At 50.5% G+C, this 19,395-nt stretch overlaps 1 protein-coding gene across 1 annotated transcript in view; it reads right to left on the bottom strand.

Annotated features, from left to right (window-relative positions):
• The window catches only part of LOC111160391 (trinucleotide repeat containing 6C), a 94,545-nt gene that overhangs the window by 44,847 nt on the left and 30,303 nt on the right, over positions 1-19,395 (bottom strand). The window contains exon 4 of the mRNA XM_022523480.1: positions 5,979-8,588. Within this exon, the coding sequence (XP_022379188.1) occupies positions 5,979-8,370 (2,392 nt within the window). The 5' untranslated portion in view covers positions 8,371-8,588. The remainder of the gene's footprint in view (positions 1-5,978; positions 8,589-19,395) is intronic.

Below are 19,395 nucleotides of genomic sequence, written 5' to 3'. Positions count from 1 at the left end.
ATCAACGAGTCGGGTGCGTGGCTCTGCTGGGGTGCAGAGACCCAGCAGACTGATGGAAACCAGTCAGCGCAAGTCTTCAAGCCACAGTGAGCTAACCCACGGCCTGGCGGGTGCTGTGACTGCTGCTGCCATCAGTGATCCCGGCTGCCCAGATGTCCCCACGCCCACAAGGAGGACCACGAGCTGACATCTTCACTGCTGATGGAGGGGACCAAAAGGAACAAGCGCGCCACCATTGCTAGGAGGGAGCTGGTGTGATGGCATAACCGCTTCTTCTATCAGCTCAAAGAACGGCTCCGTCTGCCGGGCTGCAAAGTGCCAGGCTTCTATCACCCGTGACCCCCGAGGGGGAGGAGCTCTGTTCTCACTGCACAGGGCGCCACCTCCACACCCGGGACGTGAACAGTGCAGGTGATGTGGGGCAGGAAGCACACCTCAGCATGGCTGCCTGGGGCCCTGGTGGAGCCAGGGGGTGGCGACCCCATCGTCACGGCGCCATACACTCAGCTCAGCAGACTCTGCACGCGGGCCAGCTCCATGGAAAACATCTGTCTCACTTTTTGTCTCTGTTAGGTAGTAAAACCGAGGTCCCAGCAGCTTACACACTGCTGCATGCATAAGGCCCGAGGGCTGGAGCGGCGGCAAGGAAGACAAACAGACACCATGGCTCAATGGACCACGTTTCCCTCCTTTCCCACTCGGTGATAAGATGTGCAGTTTGTTATAAAAAAAATCATCTATAAATTTTTTCACATAAAAGGGAACAACTTGGGCCCATCCAACTGAACAAGAACACCTTTATCCAGGGTAAAGCTCACATTCTTTGTCCACTAAAAGCCAGGAAGAGTGGATTCTAAAAGCAGCATATCAGAGAGGGAAAAAACCACTACGGCGACGTGGCTCCCGTCTCTGCGGGGTGTTACAGCTGCACGATGGCAGGATGGTAGCAGGCAAGGTGTGTGTCACACATCTGGGACCTCACCACGTGTACACCCTCCGTGAGCCGCTCAGGCTCTGCAGGTGGAGGCCAAGGGGCGTAAGGATGACACGAGAGGACGTGTGAAGATACAGGCGTGTGGTCACCAAGCCCTGTCAGGCCACATTCGTCACCGGGACCCCAGTGCACAAGGGCATGTTTTGGCTGGAACTTTTCCAGAAGACTGTGCGCAGCACCACGGGCTCAAACTGTGACCTGGGATGAACTGCCCTGGGCGTGAGGATTTCCGGAAGACAGTCTTGGGGAGGAGGGACATGAAGGCTACTGGTAACCACTGATTCTCCTCAGTGCTGTGTGTATACCTTTACTGCAATGCTAATCAAACCACTGAGTTCTACGTTACCACGTCTCAGTGTCCATATCCCTTCGTTTATGGCATGAATTACCTTTCTTCCTTCTCGCTTCCCCTCATTCCCTCAAGTACGCTACAAAACATTCAAGTGCTTAGAAGTGTTAGTCATGTCTTGGTAAGAAAAACAGGAGTTGCAAATTCCAGTCCCTGGGGAGCCAGCCACGTAGCGCACCCAGGCCCACTCAAAAAGAACAGGAACCCAAGCCTGATGACCCGTGGCTCTGCTCAAGCCTCGGGGTGGGCTGCCCCGGGAGGCGGTGGGCAGTGTGGCAAACTAGAAAGCATAGGCCTTGTTTAAAGTCAGCCACTCGGCTGACCGCTGCCGTCCGAATCCAATGAGTCAGGCCTTCCTGGTTTCCAAAAGAAGCCAGGAATCTGGAATTTTTAGAAAACATTTTCATTAAAAATGCTGATTCACATGAACAAAATGGGCCAATAAGGCCCATTTGTGGGATGTGGTGCAGTCCACGGACTGCACCTGACCTTTGGTTTAGGGACGGAGAAGCGTACGGACAGGCTACAATAGTCTTGCGCTCCATAAAGGATTCCCAACATGGTGGCTCGGAGAGGTAAAAGTGAACCAACTGCAGGCATCTAAGGAGGCTGGAGTGGTCACGTCCAGCGGGCAGACCAGGGGAGGCTCCGGAGGGCCGTGGTGTTTGAACCGAACTCAAGAGTGGGGACAGCCCCCCTTTTGCTCTGGCTGCTCAGGGCGTGCAGAGAAGACCGAACAGCATGAGCACCTCTGAGCTAGAGGCCCCAGCCCGGCTCCCCTCCCTACAGCACCCTTACCGCCACACCGCTACGTGCCTCATAACCCATGAAGCCCGGGCCCCCCTTGCTGGATCGTACCCCCACCAGAACAGGGGTTCTGCCTCCTCTGTCCCCTGCTGTCCTCCAAACCAGAGAGCTGCCTGGCATATAGTGGGTCCTACTGACCACATGCTGGATAAATGAATGTTCATCTCCTGTGCAACTGGGACGTCCGGATCCTGGACAGTCTCCAGTAGCCCTTCGGGGGAGCCGTGGTAAGCCCTCTGCTCCCTTTCGTACGTGGCTAATGCAAACTTCACCTCTGCTCGCACCACTGCTCCTGTCCACCTCTCTGTACTCAAGACTGGTATCCCTAACACTCGGAGAAAAAGAAGCCCAGCACCCTGGGCTACAGACACCCTGTCACCCTCTGGCCACAGACACCCCGGCCTCCTGTACAAATTAAGGGAAGCACTCCTCTTGGCTAGAAGTAGGGATCCCCTCCCTCTGCATAATTCTCCCTCTCTACTGGCTCCTTTCTAGCATTTTAAAAAAAGATTTTATTTGAGAGAGAGAGAGAGAGAGAGAAGCAGCACCCACGGATGGAAGTGGGGGGAGGGCAGAAAGGATCCCAAGGAGACCTCACACTGAGCAGGAAGCCCAATGTGGGGCTCGATCTCGTGACCCTGAGATCATGGCCTGAGCTGAAACCAAGTGTCAGATTCGCAACTGACTGAGCCCCCCAGGTGCCCCTCCAGCAGTCTTTAAACAGGCTCCGAACTCTACTGTCTTAAATGAAGTCTCTACTCCTGATCTTGCCTCTACTCCCCGCTGCTCTCCCACAGCTGCACCTCCAGCCCAAGCTCTGGCTGGGGCTGGCCTCTATTGCCACCTCTGTTTCACCGCCAAGGGACAGGTTGCCCCCTGCTGCGCTCCTGTGGGAGTCAGTGAGTGACCTTCTCAAGGGCCCACTCTCCCCAGTTCTGAACCCTCTCTGCTCACTCTCCTTCTTTGCTTCCACACCCTTTCCAAGCCTTTCTGCTCCCTCTGTAGCAGCTCCATCTCCTCTGTCTGTCTACCTCTGTCTCCAGGGCCTGCCACTGTCCCAATCCAGGGCCACCATCACCATCAAGACACTGGCTGAGCATGGCTGAGCAAAGCCTCCCAGCTTTGCTTCCCACTGACCCATTCTTAATTTTATGGTTGGAATGATTCTACAAGTCAGTCTGAGCAACCGATTTGTTGAAACCCCTCACTGGGGGCGCCTGGGTGGCTCAGGCGGTTCGGTGTCCGACTCTTGGTTTCAGCTCAGGCGGTGATCTCAGGGTCATGGGATCAAGCCCTGTGTCAGGCTCCATGCAGAGTCTGCTTAGACAGTCTTTCCCTCCCCTCTTGCCTCTCTCTCCCCACTGCTTGTGCACGCTCTCTCTCTAAGAAATCAATCTTAAAAAACAAATTTTGTGAACCAAATCACGAAAACTCACCGGCCTCTCTCCTCTGAATACAATCCAGCTCTTTCAAAGGCCTAAAAGGCCTTGCCCAATTTCCAGCTTCTCTCTGCAAGGCCTTCCTGTCACCCTAACACTTACCCCAACCACTTTTCCCTCTGGACTTTTTGTCCAGGTACTTGCCTTTCTGTCCACATGGAGGTTTAAAGAGGGCAGAGCTCCTGTCCTCTACATTATTCTATCCTGAGCCTCTGTGTCCTATTCCTGGCACACAGCAGCGTTCAATGACTTATTTCAAATGAGTGTATGCCTAATAAAAGGATGAAGGTACCAGTTCTAGAAGCGTTAATACAGATGGGTACAAGAGCCCTGTAGCTCCTTACTAAACCTTACTGACTACGGGGCTCTGCTGGGTGATCAGAAATCCTGGGACTGAGGAGGCTGGGAGGTAGGAGCCAGGGGAATGGAAGTAACCAGCCTCAACGGGGCTTCCGACCGAGCTCTGGCGGCGGGGGTGCACCAACCGTTCTTTATTCATACCTGTACGAATGATGTTCAATGGTCAGAATAATGATTTTAACCCACATCTCAGCCCATGACAGAGGCAACGAGCACTCAGCATCCGCTCTACGGCCTTCCAAGAGCCTTCCCGTATTACCGAGGCCCATAGCTAAAACACGTCGCTTGCCAGACTCCCTTGTAGGTCGGATTTTGGATGCAAATTCAGTTCCATACATGAGGTGACTGAGTGAGTGACCCTGCAGAAAGGACTCTATCCTTAGTCCTGTCTTTACAGCATGTTTATAAAAATTTAGGGATGGTAGGAAAACCAAAGGAATAGCTTATACGCTGATTACAGATCAGGGTACAGATTTCAACAGGCTGGGGGACTAGAATGCAAAACTTTGCCAGGGCCCAAGTTCTACACTTGGGACACCAAGTGACCAAGTGCACACGAATAGTCCTGAGCGAGGAAGGGCTTCATAGTTGTCTTAACGAAAAGAAAAACTTCAGATTCTAGACTGAGTTTAGGACAAATAGTGAGATATGGCTCAGAAGGGCTAGGGGAAACTCAGAATTCATTGCCAGGAGTAGGAGTTTTAGGAGAGAAGGAACTTACAGCCTCGACTACTTCTGCACTTGTTAAAACCATACTCGTAAACCAGTGATGTCCGTTCTGGGCACAAAGACCCTCATAAGCCACGGCTCTTCCAGAGGACAACAAGAAGGACTTAAAACCAGGACAATGAGGAACAGTGGCAAGGAGCCAGGAGTATTTTCTGGAGAGTGGGACAGGACGACTACGTGCCACTGTCCGAAATTCTGCAATACGGGACAAGCAGCTTAGCCTTGCTTCATAGGGTCCCAGAGGACAACACTACACAAGCAACTACAGACACCGGAAGGAGGCTGATGGTCAGTCTAAAAAGACACGACAGCCGGAGCGCCTGGGAAAGAAGGGCGCTGGGCAGGAGGCGGCCTCCCTGGCACTGCGGTGGGCCTTGACGCAGCAGCCTCTAGCTGTGTGGGGAAAAGGAGACGGGGGAGGAAGGCCTAAGTGTGAGGCCCTCGCTTGGACTGGATTCTCCTTCTGGTCCTTCTGCACCCGGTGCCCCGTGATTCGGTGAGCCCGCTTCTCGCCCAGAGCACAGCGAGACCGCCGTGTCAGGAGCCGATTCCCAGGCAGAAAGTGGGGCTGCTGTCAGCTCCTGCTGCACAGCCCAGCTGGGGAGCGCTGCACGTGTATTTTGTCACCACTCATGAGCCCCACGGGAAGATTCTGGTCTGGTCTGGGAAGACTCTTCCGCCACAGCGTCCAGCAGAGGGCCTTGCACAAAGTGGGAACTCAAGACCCAAGTTTTAGTCTAATTTTAGGATTTTTCTTCCAGCTGGACTCACAGCACGACTCATATTGTGTAATGCCACTCTCACTACACGAACGGTTCCATTTCAGCACCAACCACATGTCAGGAAGGCCCAGGGAGCTCTGAAGCCACCCGCACACGGGCCGCCCCAGGCCAGTGACACCAGAAGTCCTGGCGATCGGCTCCCCAGCCCCTAAGCTCCCTAGCACTTCTCACCGAGCCAGGCGTGAGGACCACTGGCTCAGCCCAGAAGGAAACAAAGACTTTTGTTAAGGAAACACCGGCTAACAAATGCTCGCCAATCTTTCCTGAAGAGGATCCATCTCTTCTCTACCCTCCTCAACGCTGGAAGTACCAAACATCCTTCCCTTCTGGGTAGAAAGCTATCAGAGAATCCTCCTGTCTTTACTCTCTTGGGGTAACATTTGAACACAGCACCACAAGGTGAAGGGCACAGAAATTAATGTCTTTCGCTGTATGAAAACCCCACTGAAGTGTGTGTATGTATGTAATGAGAGCAAACGATCTTTTTAACCCCGTAAGTTCCCTAAGCGTCCCCGTACCTGGGCCGAGCAGCGGCGACCGACTGAGCTGGGCGCCGGCCGGGTGTGGCGGCGGCGGCGTCTCGGCCGCGTCCGCGCTGCTGCTCGCGGTGGCGGTGGCGGTGGCTGCGGCGGCGGCCGTGGCACTGCTCTGCAGGCCTGGGTTGTTTCTATCCCACATGTTTACAGTTTTGTTGTTGTAGTTGCTCGGGTCACCCCAAGCTGAGGTACCGTCATCAATTTCCATTTTGCGTCGAATGGATGGCGGAGAAGGTTCCTCCCAGCCCGTGGCCTCACTGCCGTCCTTCTGTGTGACAGGGACCGGCCCCCCGATCCACCCGGTTCCAGTCTGTTTCACGGAAGCGGCTCCTCCCCAGTTACTCACATTGTTGTCTTGGGGTTTGCCCGCCCAGTTCTGCTGCGGGCCAGGTTTTAAAGACTCTCCCCAGTTTGTCCCTGGGTTCCCCTTTGTGTTTGTGCCATTACCCCAGCCACTGGGCCCAGACCTGGGAGCATCGTTCCAGCCAGACCCTGACCGGTTGCTGTCAGCATCCCAGCCAGAGCCATTTTTCTTCCCATCCCCCAAGTGTCCGAGGACAGAAGACGAATCGGCCCAGTCTCCCCCTCCCGCACTCCAGGCCGGATTAGACTTTTGTCCATCTCCCCAGTTCTGAGATTTGGGTTTCTGAGGCTCCCCCCAGGTGGGCGCCTTGTCCTCCTGATTTGCGGTCCCGCTCCAAGCATGGCCACCCTTGGCGGCGGCAGCAGCATTACTGACGGCAGCAGAGCTTATCGAGTCCCCCCAAACCCCTGGGCCACTCGGCGCTTTGCTGCTGCCGTCTCCCCAGCCTGTGCTTGCCGGCCCAGCAGCCGGCGGCGCGCTGGCCCACCCGGACACTGAAGAGGTATTTGTACTGTTCACGATGGACCCGTCACTCTTCCCCCCTGAGTTTGAAGGCTGAGTAGCGGCACAGCCCCAGGCCTCTGTCCCATTGTCATTTTTTCTCTCAGACCTAGGGGACTCTTCAAATTCCCAGGCAGTGTTTTGCTTTACTGGAGTCTGTCCCCAACCAGTATTAGACAGAACTCTTGGGTCAAGATCGTTCCTTGGCAATTGGATGTGCCCTTGGTCTATCATCCCTTTATCTCGCCTTCGGCCTTCTGCTCCTTCCCTCCCAGAGCTTCCTTCATTGTGACTGCCAGAGCCGTCGCTACTTCCTTCACTGGCTGTCGTTACAGAAGACGCAGCTTTGGCCCAAGAGTTCATGTGCTCACCGCCAGGCTGCATGGCAGGATTCTGGCTGCTAACACTCGGACTGTCCCACCCTGCTGACCCTTTCCCGTTGACGTCGCCGTTGGAATGCTGGTTTGGGGGCTTGCCCCATTCCCCATTCACACCGTTAGAGGTGCTCCGGCTGGGGTGGCCCCAAGCCCCCGAATGGATATGACTAACGCCGCTGTTGTTGCCACTGCCCCGTCCCCAGGCGAGGAGCCCAGGACCGGCAGGAGGGCCGGAGTCCCAGGCGCTTCCTCCGCTTCCTTCCTTCTGCACAGCACTGCTGGATCCATTTTGTTTAGCATTCAATGCTGAGTTCACAGTGTCTCCATTCCCCTGACCGAACCCAGAATTGCTACTTCCTGGGGCAGGGTTACCTGGGGACAGTCCCCACACCGAACTGCTGATTCCTTCACCACTGCTCCCACTGCCTTGAGAAACTGATGGTCCGTTAGCACCCGGAAGGCCGTGCAGGTGGGGCGGGACGATGGCCCCCACACCAACAGCCATGCCCCAGTTTGGCAGTCCGTTTGTCTGCATTGCATTGACAGGGTTTGGTGAAGAGTTCATGGGGTTAGTGTTATTTGGTCCATCAGGGTTAAGGTTCTGAGGTTGTACGCTGAAAGACACATTCTGAGAAGTGGACGTTTGTGGTTCTGTGCTCTCTGGCGGCAGCAAGTTTCCCCAAGCACCTAAAGTGCCTGTTGGGTTCCCGTTCTGGTTGCCCGTATTTTGACCTATGGCACTGACCGGACTGCAAATACTGGAAGGGTTGCCTGTCGCCACAGTTCCTTCATGTCCAAGTACAGGCCAGGCAGCTGGGTTGGCATTAGGGTTAAGGTTAAGATTAATGCCTGCGTTGGAGTTGGAAGCACCCCAGCAATTCTGACTTCTCCCATCTCCGATCATGTTGTCCATTTTTCCATCCCCACCGCTGAGAGAGCAGTGAGCTGGGCCGGAGCTGGAGCCTGTGGCTACGCCCCACACTCTGGCTCCATTTCCATTACCGTTGGCGCCCCCTGCTCCAAGGGCACTCTGATTAGAAGGGCTTTGGACGAGTGCACCGTTGGTGCCATTATTGCCATTTGTCTTCTTGGTATGTCCAGTGAAGGTGCCCTGGGCACTCCCCGTAGCCATGCTACTGTTCTCTGAGCCACAGTTGGAGGCAGAGTCAGTGTCTGTAGTACATTCTGAGGCAGATTCAGTCTCTGCTCCTGTGATGGAAGGCCACGCCTCCTTGTCAGTCCTGTCTATTATCACTTTATCCCAGCTGCTGCTGGCTTCACCTCTGTACGTGGGCTGCTGTCCCCAGTGGGAACTTTCATAGTGATCTGCCAATCCGCCGTGACTGAGATCTGAAAAACACGAAACACATTCAGAATTAGATCTTTCTCCCACTTGTCAATGAATCCACTGTGAATTAGTCTTTGTGGGAAGTTCCTTATTTCCAGGTTCAATGCTGAATGACAAATGTGAAAAAATGACTTGGGAAAAAAGTTATCTGCCTTCATAGTAAGTTCCGTTTAAAAAAGAGCTTGTGTTTCTAAAACGGTATTCATCCTTACCACTACCCCATACCATCATCCCCTCTGAGGAGACTCATGGTGCACGTGAGCACGTGAGCGTCCCTGAAAGCCATCTGCAGGAGAGGAAGCCGTGTGGCAGGATCGCCAGGTAGGACACTGATGTGGCCGAGCCACACCTGAACACACCCGGACTGCGGGGACACCACGTGCACTGGGCTTCTTAAATACAGTCCGTAGTTCTCTTCCAGAACTCCAACTGGAGCTACAGCACAGTACAGAGGCTACACAGCTCACTCAGTAGAAAACAACGGTAAACACAGTGCAGAACCATGTAACAGAAGCAGTATTTTGGGGATGAGGGCCAGAGGGAGAGAAGAAGCATTAGAAAATGCTATCTTACGTTATCGCGAGTACGGAGGGTTAAAACAGTTCATTACATTTCTATTACTTCTCTGTCATCATCACCAGCAATCACGGTTTGCCATTATTAAACACAAATAAGAACTCTCTGAGGACCTTCTCCCCTTGCTCTCCATCTCCTCGATCCACAGTCTTTGCACTGGAGACCCCAGAATGATGGGATGCGCTATCTTCCGTTCTAGCATTCATTTCATTTCACCCTTATGATCCTTTTAAAGAATCCGGTATTTGCCATCTGCATTTTATTTCCTAGGATTTCTAGTTATTTGACTATTTCTAACACTGCAATCCAACTTATAGTCCAATGAGTTTCCAGCAGACTCTATCTAAAGTATGGATCCAAACTAAATACAACATTAAAAAATTGATTTAACCTACGCATACAACAAATTCACACAGCTTAGAAATCCTTGATGGTTTCTTCAAACAGTGCGATGTACAGATAACTGCAATAAAATATTTCTTCTCTTTTAGAACCTTTTCTTCATTATGTTTTCCTCACATTTTTAATAAGAAAAATTTTACTCCTGGGAAGTAAAACTGGGTTTCCAACAGAAAACCTCTTTTAAAGTTTACTGCAGCTAAAAGAGAAACAGCAGAAGTGTGTAAAGAATGATCACTATTGCTACAAAGAACATCCTAGCGACAACTTCAACCTTAAAAAAAAATGGTTTTGGGCGCCTGGGTGGCTCAGTGGGTTAAGCCGCTGCCTTCAGCTCAGGTCATGATCTCAGGGTCCTGGGATCGAGTCCTGCATCGGGTTCTCTGCTCGGCAGGGATCCTGCTTCCCTCTCTCTCTCTCTGCCTGCCTCTCCATCTACTTGTGATCTCTGTCTGTCAAATAAATAAATAAAAATCTTTTTAAAAAAATGGTTTTGTTGTTTGATTTAAAAGGGATGTAATGAATTCAGAATTTTGCTCTAGGTGTGCAGCAAAGGAAACCACCAATAAGACAAAAAGGCAAGCTACCGAATGAGAGAAAGTATTTGCAAATGACATAGCTGACAAGGGGTTAATATTCAAAATATATGCAGAACCAGTACAACTCAACACCAAGAAACCCAAATAATCTGATTAAAAATGTGCAGAGGAGGGGTGCCTGGGTGGCTCAGCCAATTAAGCATCAACTCTTGTTTTCAGCTCAGGTCATGATCTCACTAGTTTTGCATGTGCTACTAAAACTAGCTTTTGTAATAATAAATTCAAAGAGGTAAATGTGCCACTCACCATTTAAGGCAGAAAATAAGACCAAGTTAAAAAACCAGAGATTATGGATTATTACCAGCAAATCTCCCAGAGTTCATTCTCCCAACAGTCTTGCTTCCCTTGGGGACAGGACACACCAGGCCTAGGACAGTACTCACTGCAACCCACACTGAGACAGCAGGAGGTCACTAACCTGGCTTACCAATGCATTCCTGGTGTACCTTTCGAATACGTATCATTATTTTTTCTCTTCCACAACAGGTCACAATGCAAAAGAATCAGCTCTCTTAATGGTCTAGGGTGTCTGTGTGGAATGCCTTTGTCTGCTGCTCGGCCCGCAATCTGCTGGACTCATACTCAGTTATGCATCAGGTTTGAAATACATATTTGCGTGCTTGGATACGAAGGACAGCATCACAAGCCAGTGGAGAAAGGAAGGACCAGCTAATAAATGCTGTTGGGACATGTGGCTAGCCATATGGAAAAAATAAGATCCCTGCCTCCAATCATATAGAAAAATCAGCTCTAGATGGATTAAAGACCTAGTTACAAAAGCAAGACTTCCTTAAGCTCAATAAGGAAATACAGGAGGCCATCTCTACCACGTGGGACACTTATCTTCCTAAGGAGTTGATAAATTTGACCCTGTTCATCTAAAAACAACCATATGACAGCAGATATCATATAAAGGAAGCTTAAACAAACAAACAAACAAACAAAAAAACAAAAACAAGCCACAGACAGGAAGAAGAGAGAACAGAATAAAGAATGAAGAATCCCTACAATTCAGGGCACTTGGGTGGCTCAGTGGGTTAAAGCCTCCGCCTTCGGCTCAGGTCATGATCCCAGGGTCCTGGGATGGAGCCCCACATCAGGCTCTCTGCTTCTTGGAGAGCCTGCTTCCTCCTCTCTCTCTCTGCCTGCCTCTCTGCCTGCTTGTGATCTCTGTCAAATAAATAAATAAAATCTTAAAAAAAAAAAAGAATCCCTACAATTCAGTAAGAACAAGACCAAAACCCAACAAAGGCAGGAAAACAACAGAAAAAGGCAATCCAGAGAAGAGGCCCTTGACGGCCGCTAACACATGAAATAATAACCGATCTCATCAGTAATTGGGAAATGCACTTGAACACCGCGAGACGTCACTCACACTGAAACACGAGGCCTGGGATTCCTTTCAGGGGAGACGAAAATGTGAGTGAGGAACATCTGTATCATTTCTAAGAGAGCTGAAGCAAACTCCACAAAAGACTGTTACACGTGTACCGTGGATTCAGTTACATTAGTTTTCGCATACTTTCTTCTATTTTAAAAATGTATCCAAAAATTGAAAAAAGTTAAATGCTTCATTGTGGTATCAAAGGAAGTGATATAAATGGAATCCCAAAAGGGACCCAAGCAAAGCACCAGTGCTCCTCGCCACAGGGATGTATGGAAGAGAAGCGGTCAAACCTGCACGGTCAGAAATGCGTGCGAACTTCACGCGTGCAAGGAGACGCGGTGGGAGGAAAGCCCAGTCTGGCCACCGGGTGCAGTGGGATTCTGAAGGGAGCCCTGGAGCACAGCTCTGCGGCCATCGTGTCCGCTGCACGGCAGCCAGCCAGCATGGGCTTCCCGGACCAACCAAAGAATGTACGCGTATGGAACCCAAGCTGAGTGCCAGCTAAAGGCGCTCGCTATCCGAACAAGGCCTCGTCCCTTCTCCGCTCCACAGAGATGGGGACGGACTACATAAGCCCTAAGGTTTCAGCTGTAGACCAGATGATGTCTAGAGCGGCCGTACCCTCCATGGAGACAGGAGACTCACACACGAAAGTACCAAGCCACAAAGCTGGCATGTTCAGTCTCAACCTCAGTATCAGAGCAAAGATTTCTTTTTATTTTGGTAAAATACACATTTCCCATCTTAGCCCTTTGTGATACACAATTCAGTGGGTTTAAGTACATTCACACTGTACAAGCATCAGCGCTATATCCATCACCCCAACCTGAAGGCGTAACCTATCACACAAGATGTCCTCTCGCCTCTTGTCCCTCCCCCAGGCTCTGGTGACACTGTGACCCTGACTATTCCACATACTTCTTATAAACAGAAACGTCCAGTATTTGTCCTTTTCCGTCTGGCTTACTTCTCTCAGCATCATGTTCTCAAGGTCCATCCACATTGCAGCAGGTGTCAGAACTCCCTTCCTCCCTTTTCAGGATGAGCAACATTCTACTGCATGAATACACCGCGCCGTTTTCACCCGCCCCTCCTCCATGGACACCGCGGGCGGCTTCCATCTTTCGGCTATTGTGAATGACGCTGCCATAGACAGCCGTATACAAGCATCCGTTCCAGTCTCTGCTTGCAGTTCTTCTGGGTGCATCCCCAGAAGTGGCACAGCTGGATCATACGGTAAATCTAGGTTTAATCTTTTGAGCAACTGCCATACTGTTTCCCACCATAGCTGCGGCTCGGTAAGGATTCCTACCAGCAGGACACAAGGGCTCCATTTGCTCCACAACCCCCTTTTGTTCTTTTTAAAGATTTTATTTATTTATTTGACAGAGAGCGAGATATCACAAGTAGGCAGAGCAGCAGGCAGAGGGAGGGGGCAAGCAGGCTCCCCGCCGCCGTTGCTCCACACCCTCCACCAGACTTGTTACCTTCTGTGGGAACAGCAGCCACCCGAACGGCTGGGAAGCGGCATCGCGCTGAGACTTGGATTTGCATCTGCTTAATAATTAGTAATGTTGAGCTTCTTTCCACATGTAAAGCAAAGATACTTTAATAATCAAACTGTTTAATTTATTCTGTTGAAATGAACAGAGTCAAATATAAAGAACTACACTGTCTGGAAATAAACAACCAAAAAAACGCAGTGAGTTTTCAATAAATATTGTAGAACATTTCTAACATATGCCATCCTGCTACTCAGATGATTTTGTTTTGGACTTTTCTATAAATATTTATAATCAAAATCTGAAACTGTAAATAAGAAATAGGAATACAAATGGCCAAAACATTTAATTTTTTTCAAAACTTAAAAAAAAAAAAAAGATTTATTTATTTATTTATTGGGAGGGAGGGGCAGATGGAGAGAAAGAAAATCTCAAGCAGATTCCCCATGGAGCACAAAGCCTGATGCTCAGGGCTCAATCCCAGGACCCTGAGATCATAACCTGAGCCCAAACCAAGAGTTGGACACTTAACTTACTGAGCCACTTAGGTGCTCCCCCAAAACACTTAATTTTAGACACTGCGAGATGATAAATTATAGGGCAATGTTGCTGCTTATGAGAAAAATAAATCACTCTAGATCTTTACATTCAGAACTATATAACAATCTGTAAGAAAAAGCAATTTATGAACTTCTCTACAGGATAGGAAGAAGCTAGTGCCGATCAAACCAGAATTCTGCACTTTCACAGACCGTTCTTTCCCTTGAGATCTTTGTAAGAGCAGCGAAGGGCCAAGGACCAAAGGCTAACACTGGAATTAAGGAAATAATCATGTGAGATAGATAATGTTTTCATCTACATAAACTAAAAAATCTCAAATTTCCCAAAAAACCCAGTCATTAGGATAAAAACCAGTAACAACGCCAAGCTGTAGCTAGGGCCCGAGAGGGGCCGGTGCAGCACGGACCATCTCTAACAAACACGTCTGTCCTCTCAAGAAGCGATCGCTGCGGTGAGAAGGCTCCCGCTGGCACCCACTCCTCCCAGGGTTTGAAGAACTCCAAAGAGCGGGGCAGGACTAGCACCAACGCGGCAGTATGGGCACTACGGACAGTCACTTCTACAGACGTGCTCACTATCTGAGACAACACAAGGGCAGGATCGAGTCATGCCTGTGAGTTTAATACTGAATGGATCCAGAATCTTCCATTTAAAAATGAGAAACAGAGGGGCACCTGGCTGGCTCGGTCGGAAGAGTACGTGACTCGATCTCAGGGTTGGGAGTCTGAGCCCCATGGTGGGTGCAGAAATTACTTGCAATGAGGGGCGCCTGGGTGGCTCAGTGGGTTAAAGCCTCTGCCTTCGGCTCGGGTCATGATCTCAGGGTCCTGGGATCGAGCCCCGCATCGGGCTCTCTGCTCCGTGGGGAGCCTGCTTCCTCCTCTCTCTCTGCCTGCCTCTCTGCCTACTTGTGATTTCTCTCTGTCAAATAAATAAAAATCTTTAAAAAAAAAAAAAAAAAAAGAAATTACTTGCAATGAATAAATCTTAAAGAGAGAGAGAGAGAAACAAAAGCTCCCCGCACTGGAGCTCCCCCCACTGGAGCGCCCCCATCTCCTGACTGGACTGTTAGAGCAGCTCCCGGCATCGTCCTCATCCCCGCCCCTGCTCCCCTCCAGGGCACGGTGCAGGTGCACCTTCTGAGCGCACAGCCGGACGCGGCAGATCACAGTGCCTGAACACCTTGTGGGTTTCTTGGCTCCTGTAAGCAGCCCCTAGGCTTGATTCTCTCTGGGGACCTCACTTCCCATCATTCTTCCCCTCTCTCGGCGCTCAGGCCAGCTCCTCAAGGTGCCGTCTGCGCGGGGCTCCCCCGGCCACAGGTCTCGGCAGCTGCGTCCCTGACCTGGACGAGACGGCTACTCTGTTGTCGCAATGTGGCGGACGCTTCATCTGAGCACCTACCTCCCCCTACCCCCGCCGCCCCGTGCTGGGGACCCCGGACACGTTCATCCTAACAGTCTGCCTCTCCTTTTACTTCATTTAGGCCAGGGGTTGGCAGACACTTTCTGTAAAGGGCCAGATAGTAAATATTTTAGGCTCTGCGGGCCAAATGGTCTCAGAAACTACTAGTCAATCCCGTCACTGTGGGGCAAGCGCCCACAGAGAATACGTTGTCAATGAACGAGTACGGCTGTGTCCCAGCCCAACTTTATTCACAAAAGCAGGCGGCAGGCTGGATCCGGCTTGCGGGCCACGGCTTGCCAAGCCGGATTTAGACGGCAGCTATCACGGGGTGCCTCCCGCCTGCGGGCTCCGTGCTGGGGACACGGTGTCGAACAGGACAGACAAGCTCCTTCTCCCCCCAGGACACACATCCTGGTGTGCGCTCTCCATCCGTGTGACAGTCCGCCTCTCCCTCTTGGCTGTAAACTCGACAAGGTAAGGGATGCCCGTTTTTTCCCCTCCAGTTTTCAGCGGAGCAGCTGACGCACCATCGCCGGTGAAATCAAGTTTAGATACAGTCTACATTCAGTCGAAGCGGTAAACGACACCACAAATCTACAGTTTCCTTCGAAGGTAAGTTCTAGAACCGGAGGGGTCGATCCAGAGCAATGACATTTTACTTAAAGCGAACTGCTGGGCAGTCAGTCGTGTGCCCGCCTGCTCCACCTGGCCACCTCCTGTCCACACGAAAGGTGTCATCTGCCCCGGACATTTAACGTCCGTCCTGCCGTCACTGGGCACAGCTACGCCTTCCTCCTCCTTTCCCTAGGTCAGTTGTTGTTCTGTTTCTTACTTCTGTGGTTCTTCAACATCAAAATAAAGTAGGTCCCCAAATATTAATTCAGGGGCAGTGTGCGGAACAGGAAGTGCTTAAAACGTAAAAAAAAGCAAACAGAAGGTATTCTTGTGTTTATTCTACCATTTAAAAGCCCTCTTTCCCCGGGCATGTTTCAGTTATTTCTCTGAAAATTAAGAATGAAAAAAAATGACAAAGCCAGGGACTATACAGTATGTTGAGCTACTGGTCACTGTCAGAAACAATTCCAAGGTAGCGCACCCTATCACTTTCCTTTCCGAGTGTGGAGGTGGGGTCAGCAGGCACAGACGGGGGCGCCTGGCCGGCTTGGCTGGAAGAGCGTGCGACTCCTCATCTTGGGGGTGTGACCCTGAGCCCCATGCTGGGCCCAGCAATTACTAAACAAACAAAACTTAAAAATAAATATAGAGGGCGCCTGGGTGGCTCAGTTGGTTAAGCGACTGCCTTCAGCTCGGGTCATGATCCTGAAGTCCCGGGATCGAGTCCCGCATCGGGCTCCCTGCTTGGCAGGGAGTCTGCTTCTCCCTCTGACCCTCCCCCTACTCATACTCTCTCTCTCTCTCAAATAAATAAATAAAATCTTTAAAAAAAAAAAAGAGAGAGAGGGGCGCCTGGGTGGCTCAGTGGGTTAAGCCTCTGCCTTTGGCTCAGGTCATGGTCTCAGGGTCCTGGGATCAAGCCCCACATTGGGCTCCGCTCAGCAGGGAGCCTGCTTCCTCCTCTCTCTCTCTCTGCCTGCCTCTCTGCCTACTTGTGATCTCTGCCTGTCAAATAAGTAAATAAAAAATCTTAAAAAAAAAAAATAAATACAGAGACAATTCAACTGCTATCAAGTGCATTATTTGGGTCAACTGGTGAAATTTAAATGTATTACATTTAATATTAGATAATAGGATTATACCAAAGTTAAATTTCCTAATTTGTCTCTTATATAACCACACTACAACTGTACATCTTTGTATACAGGTGTATATTAAGGGTTATGGTATCCGCAATTTACTTTCAAATGCAGCCCCAACAAAACAAACAAGCAAACGAGCACACTTGTGGGACGAGACCCATGCCGGATGAGCAACAGGAAGCCCAGATCATATACGGCAAAGATTAGTAAAGCATCCCTCCTGTATTTTTTGTTAAAAATAAAAGTTCTCATTTTCTATACATTAGCGAGTTTGGAACACCCAGCCAGAGATACCGGAGTTATCTTTTTTTTTTTTTTTTAAGATTTTACTTATTTGTTTGTCAGAGAGAGTGAGCGCAGGAGCTCAAGGAGAGCAGAGCAGGAGAAGCGGGAGGCAGAGGGAGAAGCAGGCTCCCGGGGAGCCTGATGTGGGACTCGATCCAGCATCCTGGGATCATGACCTGAGCAGAAGGCAGAGGCTTCACTGATGGAGCCGCCAGGCGTCCTGATAACAGAGTTACCTCTGACAGAAAGCCAATTACTTTGCCAGGAGACAGCCCATTTAGTCCCCCCTGCCCAGACACCAGCACTGCTAAGGCCGACAGGCCTTTGAAAACACAACTGAGCCCACACGAGTGGTCCCTGGCACGGAACACACAGGGTAGAAGGAATGAGCGCATCCCTCAGACAGTCCTTCCTGCCATGAGACCACCCCCCCCCACCGCAGGAGACCACAGCACGCCTGTGTATGACACCTGGGACCCAGAACTGGGGGACCAGCAGAAGATACACACATCAGGCCGTAGAATATTAGAATGTCAGAATTCCTCCCTTACTTTTTATATTGAAAAATAAATATAGGGGCGCCTGGGTGGCTCAGTGGGTTAAGCCGCTGCCTTCGGCTCAGGTCATGATCTCAGGGTCCTGGGATCGAGCCCCGCATCGGGCTCTCTGCTCAGCAGGGAGCCTGCTTCCTCCTCTCTCTCTGTCTGCCTCTCTGCCTGCTGTGATCTCTCTCTGTCAAATAAATAAATAAAATCTTTTAAAAAAAAAGAAAAAAGAAAAATAAATATAAATGCTAATTTTTCTCTAGTCCCCACTTTGGTGGCCGTAGTTGAGGCTAAAATGGCAATGATAATGTAATCCGAAGGCCCTGCTGTGGGAGATGGGGAGATGGCGTGATATTCATGTGGCAGAATTCACAGGACCTGGTGAAAGATGGGACATGTGCGGAGCAGGTGGGGAGGATTCAAGAGTGATGCCCAGATCTGGGGTTTGGGCCCTGAGTGGATGGTCGTTCCAACCACTGAGCTCGGGAGTACTGGAGTAACAGTAGTTCTGGAAGGGAGGGCTGGGGAGAGGAGATGATGGGTGCACACAGGGCCATGTGAGTCTGGGTGGTTATATGACACCCAAGCAGATCTGCTCCAAGGTCCTGGGAGAAATGAGCCAGAAGCTCAGATGTGAGGGTTTCAGCTCATGAGCACAGGGTGTGCCCGTCCCCTCCGATCTCTGTGTGGACTAGCCCAGCACTGCAGGTGCTTTATCCAGATCCTTAAAAGGCCCTTAATGCCACTCCGGTCTCCTCTCGAGGCCTGTCACCCTCCTCGACACCCCAGTCAAGTGGGAGCGGTATCTAACAGGCGCTGAGAAATCTGGACACCGTCACTGAGCAGTACCCTTTTCCTCAAAATCAAGAACATGTCTGCAAGTGGTGAGGGCCAGAAGACAAGTGCTCAGAACTCAGAGGTGAGGTGAATGTTCTAGAACTAGGGATGAACAGTGGGGAGGGGCAAAAGGGAGCAAGAAAACTAGGGGAGAAGAGCAAAAGGACGGGAGAGATGAAAGCAGATGAAGAAATGTCTCAGTAAAGGTGTTCTGCTGAACGGCACGCGGCCCTGTGCTCTGGCAAGGCAGCGACAAAGGGGAGGTGACGCTGCTACCGGGGGGTCCCAAGAAGCTTGGTCCTCACCGCTGCATGGAAATGCCTGTGTCCACTTTGAAACAAGGGCTTTTGTCCTCCAGACCACAAAGACTGGAGATCCTCAGACATGGAACTCTTCAGAAGGGCTGAAAATGACTAATCGGGTAATTTGCTGCTCTCTTATCAATGGTTTATTACTTATCTGGAAGCTACTAAAACTAGTTTTCTATTTAAATGTTTTCAGTTGTAATGAAACAGTAGGTAAGGAAAAAAGTGAGAGAGACAGTTACTATGATGGTTTTCACGTGATTAAACTCTCGGACCTCCAGTACTCTAAGTACTTCTGTGGGCTCCGCTCAGATACATAGAAACCAAAAAGCTGCAGATGAACAGTAAAGCTTCTTCAGCGAGTGGTGCTGTATTTCTGATTTGGGGCCCTCCCGGTAAGTTCTCAGTGCCCCAGGCACGCTATTTGCAAAGACAACCCCAGGCCACGGTCGAGACAGGCGTGACCCAGGCAGGCTCCGCTCCATGCCTCAGTTTTTCCTTAGTCCCCTTCTTTCACTTGCATCTTGTTTTGTTGTTTGTTTTTCCTGCTCAAGAAATTTAACAATGAGAAACAGTCGTGTCCTATCACTCTAACATTTAAAAATGTAATAGTTTGAGGGGCACCTGGGGGCCTCAGTCGGTTAAGTGT

This window comes from Enhydra lutris, unplaced genomic scaffold (assembly GCF_002288905.1).
Source record: "Enhydra lutris kenyoni isolate GAN:26980312 unplaced genomic scaffold, ASM228890v2 scaffoldscaffold75, whole genome shotgun sequence".
Taxonomy (NCBI): Eukaryota; Metazoa; Chordata; class Mammalia; order Carnivora; family Mustelidae; genus Enhydra; species Enhydra lutris.
Note: the sequence above shows the minus strand (reverse complement) of the source record. Positions and strands in the feature narration are given on the sequence as shown.